The sequence below is a fragment of the Balaenoptera musculus genome, chromosome 4 (genome assembly GCF_009873245.2).
Source record: "Balaenoptera musculus isolate JJ_BM4_2016_0621 chromosome 4, mBalMus1.pri.v3, whole genome shotgun sequence".
Lineage (NCBI taxonomy): Eukaryota > Metazoa > Chordata > Mammalia > Artiodactyla > Balaenopteridae > Balaenoptera > Balaenoptera musculus.
In genome coordinates this window covers 72,136,077-72,157,196 of record NC_045788.1, presented here as the reverse complement: position 1 = coordinate 72,157,196, position 21,120 = coordinate 72,136,077, and the positions used below count along the sequence as shown (strand labels likewise).

At 33.8% G+C, this 21,120-nt stretch overlaps 1 protein-coding gene across 16 annotated transcripts in view; it reads right to left on the bottom strand.

Annotated features, from left to right (window-relative positions):
* Positions 1 to 21,120, bottom strand: part of DLG1 (discs large MAGUK scaffold protein 1) — a 295,326-nt gene that overhangs the window by 163,035 nt on the left and 111,171 nt on the right. For 15 of the 16 annotated variants that reach the window (XM_036849845.1, XM_036849854.1, XM_036849855.1 and 12 more), the window contains one exon: positions 18,449 to 18,613. In XM_036849845.1, the coding sequence (XP_036705740.1) occupies positions 18,449 to 18,613 (165 nt within the window). Of the gene's footprint in view, positions 1 to 8,044; positions 8,366 to 18,448; positions 18,614 to 21,120 lie in introns of those variants that run through there. The other variant, XM_036849856.1, reaches the window with a different exon arrangement.

Below are 21,120 nucleotides of genomic sequence, written 5' to 3'. Positions count from 1 at the left end.
ATTCATCTCTCCCTCTTTCCTGACCCTTGGCAACCACTAATCTTTTTACTGTCTCCATAGTTTTGCCTTTTCCAGAATGTCATATAGTTGGAAGCATACAGTATGTAGCCTTTTTAGATTGGTGTCTTTCACTTAGAAAAATGCATTTAAAGTTCCTCCACATCTTTCCATTTCTTTTTAATGCTTAATAACATTTCATTATCTGGCTGTACCACAGTTTATTTATCCATTTACCTACTGAAGGTCATCTTGGTTGCATCCAAGTTTTGGCAATCATGAATAAAGCTGCTATAAACATCTGTGTGCAGGTTTTCATGTAGACATAAATGTTCAACTCATTTGGGTAAAAACTAAGGAATGCAACTGACGGATTGTATGGTCAATCTGGTATTTTTTAAAAGCGAATATAACCATTGTAAACTTTTTGTTTAACCTTCATCTTTATGCTTTTCTAAAGTGTCCAACTATACAAATGACTGGGTCTCAAACACCATTTAAACATATTTTTCAGTAGATATTCTTTGGGTGAAAAGGGAAACAATTAATTTCCAAATCTGAGTAATGTTATTAATTTTACAAAATTACTGGCCTTTTGAGTAGGAAATTAAACTTTGCCAAGAGACAGTATCTCACAACCAGTATAACAGAATTTTTATCCTAACTTTGATTGCTTGGTTAATCAATACTCAGAGAGACTATTTCTACCCATTCTCCTGGAAACTATTCTACTATCAGACTTGGCATTTCCAAAGTCGTTTAAGAGGATTATCTACTTACTCTCTCTATATTCTAGTTTAATACAAAGGCATTATACTACTGAATATAAGCAATTTCATTCTTTAGAGATGAAGAAAAAATATATATATATATTTGATCTATATATCTATATATATATATATTTGATCTATCACTTCAAAACACAACTATTATTAGGCATGAGGCCAAATGTTTGAAACATACATAGATAAGAAGATTAGGCCAATCCGTGTTGGTCCAACATGGAAATGCCTTGGTGTGAATATTTAGACCTGCTGCCTGGTAGGAACTGTCAGAAGATAAATGGTTATAGATGATGACACCACATGCCTCTGTTTGCCTGGGAAGTTCCCTCTTTCCATAAAAGTACTCCAAGTTTGGTCGATGAATTACATACTCATCCTAGTTATAAGGAAACCGAATGGTTTTTCTCCTCTTCTCTCCCTGTCTCACCTCCTCAAGGGTATTTCTTTCCATAAGGGTAAATAAGAAGAGAATCATCAGCTAGAGGATCAGTATAACACTAGCTAAAGTGTGATATATGTTTCACAGAAGGTCTAAGAGGGAATTCAGACAGATTAAAAATATATAATAATAAAGAATCAGGTAGTATTAAGTGCTATGAAGAAAAATATTTAAAAAGGTAAGAAGTCAGTGATGTTTGGAGTGAAGAAGTGCCTGCTACCTTAGACAAGAATCTAGGAAGACCCTCTGAGAAGGTAACAGATGAGCAGAAATCTGAAGGAAGTGAGGAAATGAACTATGAGAATATCTGAGGAAAGAATGTTCCAGGCAAAGGAAACAGCAAGATTAAGGTTCTGAGATGGCCACATGCTTGATATATTTGAGGAACAGGAACAAGGCCAATACAGCTGGAACAAAGTAATTGAGGGAGCAGTAGGAAATGGGATTAGAGATACTGCCAGGGGCTAGATAATAAAGGGCCTTTTGGACTATGGTAAAGAAGGATTTAGGATTTTATTATATATCGAATTGGAAGCCACGGGAGAGTAAAAACAAGGTACTGACAAGAACTGACATTCTGTAAGGATGACTCTGGCTGCTGGGTGAAGAACAGACTGGTGAGAGTAAAGAATGGAGCTAGGAAGACCAGATAGATATCTACTGCTATAGTTCAGGCAACAAATTAAATAATTTGAAGTAGTAGTTGTAGAAGTGGTGAAAAGTGGTTAGATCATAATATATTGTAAACACAGAGCCCTCAGAATTTGCTATTAAATTGCATGTGGAGCAAAGGAAAAAGGAACAGAAGATTATTCCAAGGGTTTTTATATTCAGCATCTCAGTGACTGGTACACTGAATGAAGATGGGGGAGAACAATAAAATTAGAAACTCTGTTTTTGACATGTTAACTTTCAGATACTTAATCCAAGTGGAGATACTGAGTAGGAAAGACAGATACACAAGTCTAGTGTACGGGGAATAGCTCTGGACTGAAGATATGAGTACTGATGTATTTAAAGGCACCTGGATGAGATCACCTGAAATATGAGTATAAAAAGAGAGGAGTTCAAGGACTGATGCCCTGAGTTACTCTAACTATTAGCGGTAAGAAGAGGAGGAGGATACTGCAAAGGAAACTGAGGTAGGGAGAGTACCAGGAGAATGGTGTTCAAGAGTCAAAGGAGAAAAGAATTTAAAGGAGAGAGCAGTTAGTTGTGTAAAAAGCTGTTGTGGGGTTGAGTAAAATAAAGATTGAGAACTGACCATTGGATCTGACAGTCTATACTCCTAGAGGGGTTCTGGCTGGTTGTTTTAATGAAAGGTATTTTAGCGGGTATGTACGCTGATGGGAATAATCCAGTATGGAGGGAAAGACAGACAATGCAATGAAGAGAAGAGAGAATTTCACAAGTCCCTGAACAGTCAAAAATGAAGATCTAGTACAGAAGTGAAGGGTGAGATTTAAGAACACAAATGGATCATTTATTTTAACAGGATGGAATACAGAATAAGACCATCAATTGAGAATGAGGGCCAGGAAACAGGTATTGGAAGTTTAATGGGCAGCTTTGGAGCTGATGTGGAGGAGGCAGAGTTGCAATTAACCAAGGTTAGATCTTACCAATGAAGTGACAGAGGAGCAAGAGTTAAGATTATGAAAGGCAGTGTTTATAGTCATGGACCAAGGAATGTGAGCAAGGCAAGGAGGGAAGTGAGAGCATGAAAGAAGTGATAGATAATAAAAAGTTGGGCTGGAGGTCTTTAAAGGGTAAAAAAAAAAAATTGTTAAAAAAAAAATTGTTGTAGGGGAGGTGAGCTGAAAAGAAAGGAAGTGCTAGTCAGGTTTGAAATGCTTGCAGCTGAGATTTTGTAAGTGGTTCAGTCAATGGTAATGAGGTCTTGAATATAACCATTTCAGCAGGTCACTCAAGTGAAAGAAAAAATAAAGACTCCTAGAGGCAAGGATATCAAAGAACTGAGAAGTCAAGATTTTGGAAGGATCACACCAGGATACTGAAAATCACTGAGAATGATTACATGAATAGTGGACAGAGAAAAGACAGTTCAAATCATCAATGAGTAGGAGTGATTGTGAAAGATGCAGATGACTAAACAAGGAGGGGAAGTAGAAAATACTGTCTGTCTGATGATATATACATTTTTTAAAGGGAGGAGGTACAATCATCCATAAATACCAATGATAAGCAAGGAAGACATCAACTCCACTTGTTGGTCCCAAGGTACATGGGACGTGACAGATAAAAATTCCACTTTTTGTGAGGGCTATAGAAAAAACAGTACTCTCGGGGGAACACCAGGTTTCTATAAGAGAAAAAAAGGTGAGATGAACCATCACAGAAGAGTCTGAGGAAAAATGAAATTTTGCTGATCACGAACTGGGAGTTCCAAAGGGCAGCGTGAAAGAAATTGGGAGGTCACAGATAAATGGGAGTTTAAAACATATTGGAGATATACCAGAGTCAAACAGAGATAAGGAAATTAAGTGAAGGTGATCTGGAAGGCTTCGACTTTTTTTAGTGATTAAGATGTCCTGATGGTATGCTTGGTAAAAGGTGGATAATCAGTTAAATTTAGTTGTCTACTTGTGACTGGTTTAGCATTTGCAGAAGGGAGAGTTGGGCCGGAAGGCAAGGTCAGGAAATTGGTGTCTCACCAAGAATTTGAAGTGCTCTTTGGGGTCCCTCCTTTATATCCTGCAATTGAAGGTGTTGAGATATGTGGTTCTTTAAAAACTGTACAGCTTGCACTCACAGGAACTTATTCAGTCAACATTATTTACTGAATGTCTGAATGAACTGCACTATCCTAGATACTGTAATTCCTAATTATCTAATTTGAATTTGTCGAAGACTATTAAAATTAAGCAATATAAAAATAAAATAATAATAATAATAGCTTCCAGGCACTGTTCTAAGTGTTACATGCATTTAATCATTTAATACAATTAACTCAATGAAGCTGATGCTATTATCTTCATTTTGGGGACAATATAACCAATGCATAGCTCTAAAAATTAAATCCTTTCTACTCCAGAATGTACCTGTTTTGGACAAATAGTATTCTTTTCATACAAATTAGCCTATTTATTTTTCTGGTATCTGAACAGTGGGCATCTATCTGAACAGCGTTTTCCTGTATTTTAATTTAGGACAGAGTTTTTTCCTCTAAAAAGCAGATTATTCAATTCATGTGGCTAATATTCACTCTTGTTAAAATTTTATTGTTCTGCTTCAATTATAAGTCATTATGCCTGTTCCATTCATTCCTAGGAAGAGAATTTTGCTGTTTTCAGCTTAATTTGGCATGCCAATTGTCTGGGGGAGGGGGGAAATTCTATTTGAATATTTATAATGACCCACAATAGGGATTTTGAAGTAATCCAAAACCTGGGAACAATTGCCAAATACACATTCGAAGTGACCTACCACGTGACAGCTGTTCAAAGTTTATATATGACTACTATTTTCATTAATAAACACTGGTATCACCAAGTAGATAAAAGCTTTTACTTAGGAGATAATCAAGTAGCAAAGTCTAGAAGTATTGTGCTAGAGTTCTTTAAAGCCCTGTTGAATATAAAAATTGGTCTTGAATTTAACAGAGCTGCATCACTAAATAGGACAGGGCAGATTGGCATCAAAGGATCATAAATACAAGAACAGGAAGAAGGCTGAAGTGAGGAACTGAGGAGGGCTTGACAATGAGTAGCCCACATTTTCTATATTATAATGACTATTCAAAATTAAGAACATAAGTAGTATGAAGCTCAAAATAGAAAACCTTACACCAAAGTAAAATAATTCACAAGAAACTCATCTTAGTTTAACATTAAAAACAAACAAACAAACAATAAAACCTCACATTGTAGACTTTTGGGATACGGCCAAATGACAAAAATTAGACATAGTCTTTAAGCTGTATGGTTATCATCATGGGTAAAGATTCAAAGGGGTGAGGAAATCAGGTACATGGGGGGTTTGTGCGGCTTGAAGAAAATCTGAAGAATGGAGGGGAAGAAAAGCGAAGTGGAGGAAGAGATGGGCTACTGTGAAGAATCAAAGGCATGTATGACGGCAATAGAGTGAATCCAATAAATATAGGTACCCAAGAGGTTTCAGGTTAGGTGCCATTATTTCGGAAGGCCATGAGCTAACAAGGTTTCAGGTGATTGAAATGGTAATTAATCAATCAATTCCATAGACATTTACTGAACACCAACTACATGGCAAGTCCCATCCTAGAAGCTGGGGGTCCTGCAGAAGTTTATAACCACTTGGCTTCCCTAACATTTAAAAATATTAATGACTTCCTACTAAGTTCCACATATTACAGTAGAATCTGACACAAAATCTTAGTTGTGAACACAAATATCTTAAACAGATGAGCAATTTAAGTGAATCTGTAAAGTAAATTTTCTTTTTTATTTATAGAGGCTATTTGGTGGGATATTAAATCAGAGTAATTACTTTCAAATTACTAAAACTGCATTTAATAACAACTCTCCAAACTGCTAAAAGTACCATGCATCATAGATATAAGGAATTAGATTCAAAGTTAATCTTGCTATCCAATCTTAGAAAATAATATTTCTGACAATAGTGAAACAGGAGACCTGGTAATCACTTTTGCTATTTATCAATGACAGAACAAAACACTATCATACATATATATTCATAGGTATATAGCATATGCTCAATAAACTAACATTTCATTAATCTACTTTGTTTTTAACAATATAAAAATCCTCTTATGTTACAAAATAAAACTGCTAGCCATGAGTCAGTAAATGAAACAGAAAAATGTATCCTAGCATCAACTAAAATCTAAATACGCCTAACATTCTTTCTCAGTCCTATTATATTTTATCCTGTAAAATGAATTCCAGTGAGTTACAACAAAAGACTTGGATATATAAAATATCCAACTCATAAGTGAGAAAAATAACATAGAATGAAAAATGATATGTTGGTCCTCCAGAGCTGGAGAAATAAAAGCTAAAACTCTGACCTAAAGTCTACATTTATAGATATGAAATACAAAGATAATGAAAAAGACAAAGTAAGTAACAGAAAGAGGGCTGAAAGAAAGAAAAATAGTAATTTTTCAGTATACACAAGTGATCTGAACCAAACGGGAGGAAGATAAAGTTTTAAATGGCTTTGTAGGATCAATTGCAAATAGAGTTTATTAAAATTGTGGCTATTTTAATGCAATACAATAGCAACTTTTCGGCCCAACTCCTAAGTAACTATAATGTAATTCCGTGGTTTCAATAGTTTTATATGTAAACTATTTTGCTTGTCTTTCTTTTGTATGCCTTTTACAAGATGAATTATATATCATTGGTTGTGTGTGTATATATACATATAGTTGTGTGTATTTGAAGTTTTTAACAGATCTTTCTTATTGACAATGGAAAAATATCACTGAATACTAACATACAATGAATAACAATGCCAAACTTTAGTCTCTGTGTCCCTTTTTGGTATATGTAATTGTAGTCAAAATCAAGTTAGTTAAATTCTTGGGGCAGTATTCAATCTAAGAGTTAAATCAATCGTTGCCTCTGAATAAGTTTTGATTATAAGTAACCTCACTGCCTACATAAAAACTATTAATGACTCTCCCTAGCCCAGTAATTCCACTCCTCTCAAACATCTAAGAAAAAACAAGTAGAATAGTTTTACTTAAGAAATTTGACATTATTTAAAAATAAAAACTATTGAAAGAAAATTCTAGTAACCAAAAACAAGAAGAAGCTGTTGACAGTTACTTTATACTTACTGTGCTGCTTCTAATTACTAAAAAAAAAAAAAAAAGATGGTTTTAAAGGAATTTATTTTTAAAAGGCCCTAAGGTATGTGTATACATTTTAATTTAAATTTAAAGGACAAAAGCATTCTCACCTTGTTTTTTAAATTAGACTAATTCTTATGCTTTCATTTTTACTAAAGTTGAATGAGTATATTAAAAACATGTTTTAAAATAAAAATATTCCCCCAACCCTCCTTTAATACCAAGTAATAGGTATTTCACTCAAATTATGATTAACTTTATATTTTCCTTATATTTTTAATACTCACTCCTCAAAAAGAAGTGGTTTTATGTGATTTTTTTTTTAATTTGAGGACTTTTAGTGTTTGCTCAGCTCCTTACACTGTCAATTGAATATTTGATAAAATACTCCTATAATCATGTAATTACACAAGTTTACTGCTTTCCAATTAACCCTAGATAATATATTTATAGAAATGGAAGGATTCATTAAATCCCTTGAATAAACCATAATGTAATAATTTTAAGATATTAGTATATACAATAGCCAACTGTATTCAGTTTAATCTATACTCAAAACACTAGAAAATAAAAATATTTCAAATTATCTTCTGTTTCTTTACTGTAACAATCTCCTGAGGTTATCTAATGACATATAAAAGCTAAACAAACAGGTATTTTCTTTGGTCAAACATCATACTTTATAGCATTTAACACAATCTGAAAATAAGGAGACAAGCATCATTAATTTACATTTTAATTTATGTATGAATGGCTTTATATTTTTAGAGAAGTCATTCAACAGAATCTGAGACTGTTTTGTTTGGCATTACATAAGAGCAAAAAGGAAAATATTTTTGTTTCCCCTTTCATGCTAAAGACCTGCATAGATGGACTGAAAACATACATTTCTGCGTATCCAAGGTTTCAGGGCATAAGACTATGTTTTAATAATAAGAAATCTATACCAATACATTTTTGCAAAGCAACATGAACCAAAAATAATTTCAACAAGTGGTATGTTACCTGGGTGGAGCTGGTGGCTACCGAGATGCAGTCAATAAAGCTGTGTCTTCGAGTGAAAAATGCAACTATCTGCTGCCAGCGTGAAGGTTCTGGCTCAGCTTGCAGTTCATCTGATGAGCCCTTTTTTGCCCAGTGTTTCTGCTTTGGGCCTACTGAGCCATGGCTAGAGCTAGTATTGCCTCCTCGACTGGCGCGAGAGTACAGAAGTGTGTTGTTCCCGAAAATGTAATTCATCTCTGCAGCCCTGCAGGTGGTTGCCAAGCAGTCTTACTTCTCTACCAGCTGCTGAGTGGTGAATGATCGGTAAAAACTGCAGCTAGAATTACAGCAGCATCACTTGTAGATCAGGGAAAATAAAAACCTTGAGAAATGATGCTCATTTTCTCTGTAATTTCTTCCCATGAAAGAGCTTGTATCTTCCCTCTGTACCTGTTAGCTGTATGATGGCTGAGTTTATATTTCTAGACAAAAAAGACGACATAAGGTGGTTTTCTTTCTCATGATTATTTTTTCACCAGCGTCTGCAGGAAAAGCTGTTCTTTTGTTAGCTGATAACTAGACGGACTGAAATCCAGGAAGTGAGGTCGATTAGCAGGTAAAGAAGGATGTTATAAACACTGGACTACCAAGACGCTTTGGGGCTGCCTGATTTAATGCACTGGGTGGAGAAACCCTGGATTACCAAGTTTCAATCACAGTCTGAAGTAAAATCCAATGGCATCTTCACTGCTTAAATAAATTATAAATATGAACTGAATTTAAAAATACAAGAGGATTCTCTCTGTCGACAGTTCTGATTGTTTAGAACAATTTTACTAAAGGAATCTTTCTATTCACATATAAATTTCTACATCAGGAAGGCACTTACATTAAATAGCACTAAGGTTTTAAAAGGTACTATCTACATTAAACTCTGAGGATCTAATGACAGAGAGAAACCCATTTGGAATGTAACTTGATCATTTTATTTAACATACTGGTTTTAAATGCTTTGATTAACTGAGTCTGAAGACAGAAACAGAATAATTAGCTAAATAAGTATTTGGCTTCTGGGACTTCTGTGATAAAAAAGCGCTATTATCAGCATCATCTCTCTCATATGTCATAAACGTTAAGATTACCAAGTTATGAATTTGTAAAAATGCAGAAGAATTAAACGTAAATTTTTTGTTTCATAGCCAGTAAAACATATTTTATCCAACATGACATAAATAATACTCTGGTTCAAAAAATAATACTGTTTGATTGCTAAATAGATACTTTCTAACATCTAATATCTAGGTCTGTGTTTCTCAACACAGTAGTCCACCTCAGAATCACCTAGGGTGCTGGTTAAAAAAAATACAGACTGATATCCCCTTCCCATCAGAATTTTTAGGGGTAAGGGAGATCTGGGAATTTTCATTTTTGAAAAGCCCCCCTAAGAGACTCTTAAGCACCCTCAAGTTTGAGAACCACAGATTCCTAAGTCTGTCCTCTTAATACTATGCTACATTAGTATATAACACAACATATCGCCATTAAAAACAATATATGAATAAAAATGCTACTTGATAACTTACTAATAGTTGAGTAATTCAATTTTTAAGTTGATATAAGCACATCATAATCCTCAACCTCAGCCATGAATGAGGACCAACAAAATCTTGCTTGCTTTTGCTTACCAGCACCAACTAAATGCAGTCTATTGGAAAGTAGCATTGGCAAACTACAACCTCTAGGACTACTGCAAATCCTGATTTGGCAAGAAAAGATGCGAACACTGTCTCTATGATTCCGTCTCTAAGATACAAACACATGCCCAAGAAGGGTTGAGAGTCATGTGGGACTTCTGGAAGTAAGATGTTTTGTGACAGATTATAGCAAAGTTTGCTTCTTCCCAAGAACTGTGCAGACAGTAGCTGGCAGTTTTAAGGCCCTACACAGATTGATCTTATCTATTTGGGGGTAGGGGACTAGAGGAAAACACTAAGGGTAGACAGAGAACTAAGAATCCTCTCTAAAGGAAAAAAAATAAAACCTCCTATAAATAAAAATAAATTTTACTATGGACCAGGTACTTAATAAAGAACTGATTAGTGTGGTTTATACAAATGCTCTAGTAATTGGTCTGCCTCCCAAATATGTGTCTTGATCCGTATATGATGGAAAGCCAGGGTGGGAGGGGGAACCTTAGGATTTATACAGATTCTGTTACTCTGGATTTGTAAGGATGAGGATATTTTATTTTTATCTTAAAAATTTTGGCTGCACTGGGTCTTTGTTGCAGGGCGCAGGCTTCTCTCTAGTTGTGGTATGCAGGCTCCAGCGCATGAAGGCTCCAGAGGGCGCAGGCTCAGTAGTTGTGGTGCACAGGCTTAGTCGCCCTGTGGCATGTGGGACCTTAGTTCCCCAACCAGGGATCAAACCCACATCCCCTGCACTGGAAGGCAGATTCTTAACCACTGGACCACCAGGGAAGTCGCGGATGAGGATACTGAAAATGAATGCTGAATGCAAATATCCTACTCAAGTTGCAAATAGTACCAACACAGATGGAACAGTAAGCCATTCGTATACGATGATTTCTTATGCTAGAGAGCCAAAGAGCTTGGGAACAATCGAAAGTTGATAAACGCTCCAGCCCATATATCCCTAGTACAGAGAAGAAATACTTCTCAATATATAAATTTCCTATTCAAATCCACTGACATCAAGAAAACAACTTTGAGTTTTGAGAAAGGCTTTTTAATGAAAATGTCCCATTACCTGAGCTATGGAAATCTAGGATCATCTCATCGATTGCGCAACAGTCAATACACACATACAAAACCATATATGTACCTAAATCACAGTTGGTTTCATATGATTTGATTGGGAAGCAGAGGCAACCAACTCCTCACTGATCTCTGCTTTAGAATAACCAAACCCATGTCACATATCTGAAATATAAACTATTCCATTAAACCAAAATTTAAATTCATTATAGAACCTGGAAAGTCTATTTAAAATAGTGAATTTTTAAAAATACAACACAACGTTTAAATCACCAAAAAGAACACTATTAAGATTTTAATATGATATATAAAGAATTGACATTTTTTTCCTGCAGTCAAATACTCTACCACTGAGCAATACTCTGCACCTAACATTCTTTTTTCTGTACAGTTTTTCTTTTTCACAGAATGATAATATTATCTATAGCAGAACTCTAAACAGTAAGAGAAAGCGTAAGTAAACTTAAGTACATCCATTTAGTGATTACATACTTTAAATATGATTATGAAAAATTTATGACTGTTAGAAATGTTTATTTTATAACATTAAATGGAAGTAAAGACAGTTCAAAAATTTATATAGGATAGGCCCTCAATTATTTGTACCCTTCTCCAAACTTGCAAATAAACCCAGAAGTCTTCAGGTATAGTAACAAAGGCAATGATTAAGTAATTTTAGCGAAAAATTTTAAAAGGTTGAAGGATGAGAGGAAAAACAATATTGAAACTCTAAAATATTAGGAAAAAAATTACTAAGTAACCACAAAGCCAACTACTGTAAATGCAACAAGCATTTTCCTTACCTTTTTATCTTTATAATATGGCCTATTAAATTTCAAAACATGCAGCTGTACTAAGTTAAGACAAGACTAAGAAGATTGATAACATAGATTTGTTATTTATCTAGAAAAAAACTGATCATATATATACAAATCCCTTCTGTATGAGCGCCATCTAGTGGTCAAATTGTATGCAAACTGTGTGCTCAACTTAGTACTCCAGGGTCATCCAAAAAAGATAAAATTCAAAAGTATTTTAATATATTCCAGAGTTGTAAAAACAAAGTTGACTTCAACAAAGCACTCACTATGCACTCAAAATAGCAAAGATTCTCTTCCTGTAGCATTTAGTTCAATAGGCATATGTTTGCTTATATCCATTCTTCTGCTACCTCCCTTTCTCACAATATTTGAAAAACTACCAATTGCTGCTGGTGATTTCATTTGATAGTATTCTCAGTACTACTGGATGAAATGTGTCCAGGCTAGAAGATACACTTATTTAAAATAATTATCTGTTCACATACCCTGTTCTGTCTTCAATTTCAAGCCCCTCGTAACTACATTTACTTTGCACATATTCGTTTAAACATAGTTTTCCGTCATTGAAGACAAAAGCAAAATATGAACTCTTTTATTCAATGACCATTGCAACATTCCACACTAAGCTATGTCACCCTTGTCACTTCATCTAGATTTAAATCTATTTTGAAAAAGGCTGAGGTTTTGTTTGTTTACTTGTTCAATTTACTGTTCTGACCATTTTTCCTAATTCTTAGATCATTTTCAGTTTTAGGAATCTTGACACTGTTCTTATTAGTACCATACTACTATATTTAGAACTGTTTAAAACTGAAGCTTACTTTTAAAGATTTTCATATACCACAAGAATTTACCCACTGTGTCCTTTTCTTCCACATTACGGTTTTTCACCACTATTATCACCAATTTCTTTCTTGAAACTGTCTAGCACTGGCAAGAAACTTTCCCTTTTAGAGTCTTAAATCATAATTACTTTTTAAAAAAACTTTATTTTTTTTTAGCTGTGCCACATGGCATACAGGATCTTAGATCCCTGACCAGGGATCAAACCCGTGCCCCGTGCAGTGGAAGCACAGAGTCTTAACCACTGGACGCCAGGGAAGTCCAAATCATAGTTACTTTTATGTTTTACGCTAAGGCCTGAATAAAGTAACTTTCAATCACTATCGTATTTCACTCATTACTTCAGTAATGAGAATCAGCACTAGCACTACAAGACCCTGACAGATTATTTCACAGCATGTTTCATGGTGGCAAACCCTTCATAAGCCCACTCATCAGCTCAGGATCAAGGTCCTTCACACCTTGTCCTCATTTCCTAACAACCATCCTAAACATCAACTACAATATAATGAACTTTTCTGCATTTTTACAGTCTCCTCAGACTATCACCCTCCTACTGTACTTATTTTCTCCAGTAACTGCCTTCTCCTCTGAATTAGCATATTGTATATATCCTTCAACACCTTGTCCAAATATCAACTTTGTTTTTTACAATACTTCAAGAATTTAATTTCTCTCTTTATTTTTTCATGTTATATCACACCGTGTTATAACTATCTCTCCATAAAAAATACCAGTCACTGAAGTCTAACAAATTTACTAACATAGATGTTTAACAAATGCTAAATGCATGTTATTTGATAAACAAAACTAATATTCTGTTGATTTTTAAAGCAATCATCTATTAATCTTATTTTTCTATTAGCTTTCGTAAGAACTGCGAAGAACAAAGCAGGGCCTAATTTACATTCTACTCAGCAAACTGCTACTATTCAAAGATAATTTTTCAAATTACAAAAATAATAATTCATATACTGAGTTCTATGTATAGTACAACAGTTACTTGCTTCATTCCAAACCACAATACTATAAAAGTGGAAAAACTCCTTATATTAGCTTTTTTGTTTTTAAAAAAAGACCGCTAATCTGGTAATCTTATTTAATTTTAAATAAAATATACTCCATTGTTGAGCTTCCGAGAACATCTGCAGTTATTTGAAAAAATTTTAAAAACATTAAAACTTGCCTTATGTCAAAACAAAGTTATTTTTTAAAAATTTGGTTTTCTAACAGAAAGTTAAAGTAATCCTAACCATTTTGCTATTACACTACCCCAATCCTACGCTCACTCCTCAAAGTTTAACCTATACATGAGATAGAAGCAGCAGGAAGAAATACCCCAAATGGGGCAGCTTTAATAATTCATAAATTACAATTGTATCAGAATATAGTTTGTCAAAAGTCCAGCTTATCAAGATTTCTGACCCAATAATTTGACTTCTGGAAATCCAACCTAAGAAAACAACCAAACATACTTTTTATGCCCCAAGATGATTCACTGCAGCCTTCTTTACAAAACCTAGTAAAAATGGAAATAACAAATAGCGAAGACCAGAAGTATTCAACAAGTTAAGGTACCAATATACTATGTAATGTTACGTATCAAGTTTTTAAAAAATTTAACATGGGAAAATGTGTAAAACAAGTTTATAATAGGAAAAAACTCACATTTAAAAAGTAAGATGTAAAGTATGATTTAGAAACAGATGAAGGAGAAGTTAGATAATTTCTTCTACTGGAAATGAAAATCCTTATCTATTCAGTCCCCAGATATAAATCAGAGAGCCAGCAAGCCAAAGGGGGAATACAGTGATGATACCCAACTGCTCTACCTATTTGCATCAGAAGCTTATATTTATAACTGTTTCAGAGATTGATGCTGTTAATATCTAATAAAAGAAAACAAAATGAAAAGGAGCAAGAGAATGGCATATAAGTATGGATAGATCCAGCTGCTTTTCAATGAGACCAGCTGAATTATTACCACAGTACACTAAAATGCTTTGAGGCTAGTACTTTCTTGATCTTAACCAAAATCTGTCAAAGATTTGCATACAAATACTCAAACTGCCACTTCATTAAGGCAATAGTATAACACCAGCAACTATAAGATGTATGTCAATTGCAGAAAAGATAAAATGTGAAAAAGATGTGTTTTATAACTGTTAGTAAAAGGATATTTTAATCTCAATAACATACTCCTTTAAATAAGCCTCCGTCAAATTTGTCTTTAAAAAGCCCTGGGGGGAAAATATGCTATGGGAGACATAATCCTTTATCATGTAATAATTAACTGTATGCAAAGGACAAGAGCATTTTTAAAGCAGATACCGAAAGAATCAGGCAAAATTCACTTAATTCTCTTATGGTAAGGAAATCAAGGGAAAAAGAGTCAAATTAAGGAAGCAAGTGAGAATCTTAAAAAAGTAATAATGCTTTCTCGCTCAATAACTAGAAACACTTAAGTCTCACTGCAGAGTGAGGATTAAATAAAGAGATGTCAGAAATTTACTTTAAAATACCTCAAGACAGACAGTAAAGAAATATGTGTATGGTGGTTCAATTAAGCTAGGTTCTAGTGCAGTACTTCTCAACAGTGGCTATCCCCTAGAAACACCGGGAGAACTTGTAAAACTCTCCAAAGCCAGACTATACCCCAAACCAATTAAATCACAATCTCTGAGATGGCACTCAGATATAAATTTTAAAACCTTTTTAGGTGGTTCCGATATCCCACCACAGCTGAGAACCATTACTATGGACAGTCAGTTGTCCTAATTAGGAATTAACATTCCTAGACTGGTCAGCTAACACTTAATTATAAAGTAAATGGCTGCTATAAGATTTTTGTTATTATGTTAATCTTTGATCAACACCAAAAGTTTTCCAATTATCATAATGAATGAAGTGGGCTTTCACTGGTGAAATCCATTGTATTTCAATTATATGGATTGGCTAAATTAGACACAATCCACCCTTGCATAAGGGAAAGAAAAGACTCTGAAGAGGTTTATACCCTTAGGGATGGCACCTTAAGGTTTAATACCTAAGATGTCTGGAAATTCTGGGTAACAAAATCTTGGTCTCTGGAATATTGTTTTATTTGCCTAGAGTGAGCATTTTATGCAACAAAAAAAAGTTGAGGCTTCATCACATTTAAAGAGGCTATATACAAAATGTTATGTGGCTCACTGTCTGTTTAAATGTCTGCCTGTGTCAGAATCTGCACACACACAGAACTACCAAACAACCACCAAAAGACTGAGGAGGTTGGGTGTGTGCAAATTGGCTTTGGATAATTTGTAACAATCATAAACATCAAAAATTCAAAATATCAGAAACAAAAGAATTATACATACCTGGGAAGGTTTTTCAACTAAAGTAAGAAATAGGCTTTATTAATTCAGTCAAGAGAAAATAGGCATAGGCTGATAAGAACAGCAATATAAAACAGGAGAGAGTGCTTAGAATTCAAGTGTTCTAAGGTTCTTATGTTGTTCAAAATGAGGGTAAAAGATATATATTGAGTCTAAATTTTTGTAAGCAAAATTTGTATATTAAAATTTCTAAAAAAAAAAATTTCTAGGATAACCATTAAAGGAAGAGAAACAGAATAGCTTCCAAGCTAATAAGAAGGACAAATGAGATGAGAAAATAAAATCTAAAAGAAGACATGTTGGAATAAATGTCTCGTATGTTTAAAATTAAGAAACATACTTTTAAATAACTCATGGGGCAAAGAAAAAAATCATAATGAAAGTAAAAGAAAAAGTTTGAATTATGATAAACATTGCATATTAAACCTGTGGGTTACAGCTAACATGCTATTTAAAGGAAAATTCACAAATTCAAATACCGTTAGGAAAGGTTGATAATGCAGTTAAGTAACCAACTTGAGAAACTAGGGGAAAAACCCAAACAGAATAAACTCAAAGAAAGCAGAAGAAAATAAAATAATAATGATAAGAGGAGAAAGGGGAAAAGATAAAAGGAAAACTGTCTCTGTCACTAATAGACAACTTATTTTTTCCCCATGTGTATCTCTCATTTAGCGTCCCAAAGTAAGATCAGATTGCCTCTGCCAAACACAATCTTCAATTGATATGTAGGCTATCCACACATTTACATATTACATAAACATGTGTATATATTCATGTTTATGTGTGTATGAGAGGGGATGGAGGTGACAGCACATGGGGGAGGGGCACAGGAGAAGATTTTTTTTAAAGACTTTTTTTTCTTATTTACTTAATTAAGTATAGTTGATTTACAATGTTGTGTTAAATACTGCTGTACAGCAAAGTGATTCAGTTATACATATATATATATATTTTTTAAACATCTTTATTGAAGTATAATTGCCTTACAATGGTGTGTTAGCTTCTGCTTTATAACAAAGTTAATCAGTTATACATATACAATATGTTCCCATATCTCTTCCCTCTTGCATCTCCCTCCCTCCCACCCTCCCCATCCCACCCCTCTAGGTGGTCTATATATACATTTTTAATACTCTTTTCCATTATGGTTTACTATAGGATATATAGTTCTCTGTGCTATACAGTAGGACCTTGTTGTTTATCCATTCTATATATAAAAGTTTACATCTGCTAATCCCAAATTCCCATTCCATCCCTCCTCCAACCCCCTCCCCCTTGGTAACCACCAGTCTGTTCTCTATTAAAAGACATGGTTCTTTGAAATTGACCATCCTTTGGCAAGAAGGGTCAAGGGGAAAAAAGGCACAAACAAACAATACTAGGAATGAAAAAGGGGCTACACCTAAATATGCTATAGACATAACAAAATAATAGGACGTTGAGAATATTTCGAAGTAAGTATGAAATGGACAAATACGTAGAAAAACTAACTATTAACTGAAATCTGACTGGTACTATATAATCCATTACAATTTTTAACCAGTAATATGAAATCATCCTTCAAAGAGAATTACAAAACCCACTTCAAGGTTTACAAATAAGAAATGATCCTTATACACAATACATACAACTAACAAAGGATTAGTATCCGGAATATATAAAGAACTTGCACAAATCAGTAAAAAGAACAACCCATTACAAAAATGAAAAAAAATCTTGAGAGGGTATGTCACAGAATAGGAAACCTGAATGATCAATATTATCAAACAGTGAAATGCACATTAAAATCACAGTAAGATACTACTTCAAACCCAAAACAATGGCAAAAATAACAATACCAAATATTGATGAGAATATAGATCAATTAAAACTGTTACATATTGTTGCTGAAAATGTAAATTATAGAACCACTTGAAAATAATCTGGTGTTATCCACAAAGATGCGTATACATAACCTACGATTTTAACAGCATTTTTAATACTAGTAATAATATGAAAATCCATCCATCAAAAGTAAGGTAAATTATAGTATATTCATAAAATAGAAAACTGTAGAGCAGTGAAGATAATGAATCTCAGGCATATAATGTTGACCAAAAACTGCAAGTTGAGAGTAGATGCAGTATAATGCCAATTATATAAAAACCAAAACAGGCAAAAGAAACAATATATTGTTTAGAAAGCTAAATATGTGAAACCAGGACTGTGGTTATTTCTGAGCGGAGAGACAAGGTGATGGCGTCAGGTAAAGTCACACACTGGACTTCAAAGATACTGTTAATGCTCTTTTTCTGTACTTACTAATATATTTTTTTAAAGTTTAAAGATATTTTGATGTGGGTATTTGAAATATAATAGTTATTTCCTTCATGAGAACTTTCAGGCTTAAAGATCGTATCACTGAATAAAATTCATTTATAACATATATTTTTTAAAATGTTTTTAGAATGCTAACAAATACTATGAAATTCCTTATAATTACAAAACCAGAAACATCAAGGGGGGAAAATCCTACAAGAAAAAATAGTTCTCTCTAAGCATGAGCTACATTAGTAACAAAAGTAATAAATAATTCATAGCAACAAAATAAAGTTACTATCTTACCTTTATTGGTGAAATATGAGAGTGAGAAACAAATCCATGGACATTTTCAATTTCTGACAGGTTCTTCTCTGAGACATGAACCAATTCCGGACCTATCACCTCATTAGTGATTTGTGGGGAAATGTGCTCTTGAGGAGCTGTATCTTCATCCTGATACCGGTATTTCTGTAACGTACAGCAAATTATTAAATATGAGGAAGCTCTGAAAAGCAACATGAGTTCAATCCAAATCATGATTTTCATAACTACCCAAATCATAATATTTAACTATATGAAAAGTGTCTTTTACAGTTTAATACATAAAGTCTGAGAGAAATGGTTCTCCATTTTAAAGTCATGCCAATATTTTAATAAACTTATCTGATTATTAAAAATAATTCAGACTCTGGAAAGATGGCAGAGTAGGAAACACCAGGAATCTGTTGCCCCACCTAAACAATAATTACAGAGGCATAAACTGTCTGATGTAATTTTGGAACTCTGGAGTCTGTTGAAGGCTTGCAACTTCAGGGGAAAACTTGGATGTACACTGTGTTTAATTTGGATCAGTTTTACCACCTCTATTCAACACGGTACTGGAAGTCGTAGCCAGAACAATTAGGCAAGAAGAAAAAATAAAAGGCATCCACTTAGAAAGGAAGAAGTAATATTATCTCTGTCTTATATCAATAAAGACTCAGCAAAAAAGCTGTTAGAACTACTGGATGTAGCAAAGCAGTATGATACTGCTTTGTATCCTACAAAAGTTGACACACAAAAATCAGTTGCATTTCTATACACAAACAGTAGCGTTTTATACACAACCTAAAAATTACAAAAACAATTCCATTTACAATAGCATCAAAAAAAATAAGGTGAAAGACTTGTGCAATGAAAACTACAAAGACTTGTGCAATAATAAGGTGAAAGACTTGTGCAATGAAAAGACCTGTTGAAAAAAAAAGTTAAAGACAACAGAAATAAATGGAAACACATCCCGTGTTCATAGGTTGAAGATTTAATATTGGTAAGATGTCAATACTACTTAAAGCAATTTACAGATTTAATCCAATTCCTATAAAAATCTCAATGACATTTTTTGCAAAATAGAAAAACCCATCCTAAAATTCATTTGGATCTCAAGGGATTCAAATAGTCAAAATCACCATAAAAAAAAGAACAAAGCTGAAGGACTCACTCTTTCTCATTTCAAAACTTACTACAAAGCTACAGTAATCAAAACAGTTTGGTATTCGCATAAAGACAGACATACAGACCAATGGAATGAAATAGAGTCCAGAAATAAACCCTCACATACACAAATTATTTTTCACAAGGGTGCCAAGGCCGTTCAATAGGGAAAGACAGTTTTTACAACAAATGGTGCTGCAAAAACTGGATATCCACACATAAAAGAATGAAGTTGGACCCTTACCTAATACTATATACAAAAATTAACTCAAGGTGGATCAAGGACTTAAATGTAAGACCTAAAACAATAACACTCTTAGAGGAAAAGCTTTAAGACATTGCATTTGGCTATGAGTTTTTGGATATGACACCAAAGGCAGAAGTAGCAAAAGAAAGAACAGACGAATTTGACTTCATAAAGATTGAAAAATTCTGTGCATCAAATGACTCTAATCACAGAGTAAAAAGGCAACCCACAGAATGGGAGAAAATATTTACAAATCACATACCTGATAAGGGATTAATACCCAGAATATACAGAAAATTCCTAAAATTCAACAAAAAACCAAACAACTCAATTCAAAAATGGGCAAAGAACTCCAAAGAAGATATACATATAGCCAGTAAGCACATGAAAAGATGCTCAACATCACTAATCATTACAGAAATGCAAATCAAAACTACGAGGTACCACCTCACAACCACTGGAATGGCTACTACTAAAAAAAGCCAAGGTCCTACTGTATAGCACAGAGAACTATATTCAATATCCTATGATAAACCATAATGGAAAAGAATATAAATAAAAAAGAATGTATACATATATATTTATAACTAAATCGCTTTGCTGTATAGCAGTAATTAATACAACATTTTAAATCAACTATACTTCAATAAAAAAATTATTAAAGAAAAGAAAGACTGGTTAAAAGAAAAAGCAGAAAACAAGTGTTGGTAAGGTGTAGAGAAATTGGAACACTTGTGCACTATTGGTGGGAATGTAAAATAGTACAGCCGTTGTGTAAAATAGTATGGTGGTTCCTCAAAAATTGAAAATACAATTACCATATGATTCAAGAATTCCACTTCTGGGCATATACCCAGAAGAACTGAAAGCAGGGGGTCTTGAAGAAATATTTGTACACCAGCGTTCATAGTAGCATTATTCACAGTAGCTAAAACATGGAAGGAACCCAAGTATCTACCAATGGGTAGATATATAAGCAAAATGAGGTGTATATATATGTGTGTATACACACATACACACACACACACAAAATGGAATATTATTCAGCCTTTAAGGAAGAAAATTCTACTATATGTTACAACATAGATGAACCTTGCAACAGTACGCTAAGTGAAGTAAACCAGTCTCAAAAAGACAAATACTGTATGATTCCACTTACATGAGGTACTTAGAGTAGTCAAAATCATAAAGACAGAAAGTAGAATGGTGGCTGTCATGGGCTGGTGGGAGGAGAGAATTGTGAGTTACTGTTCAA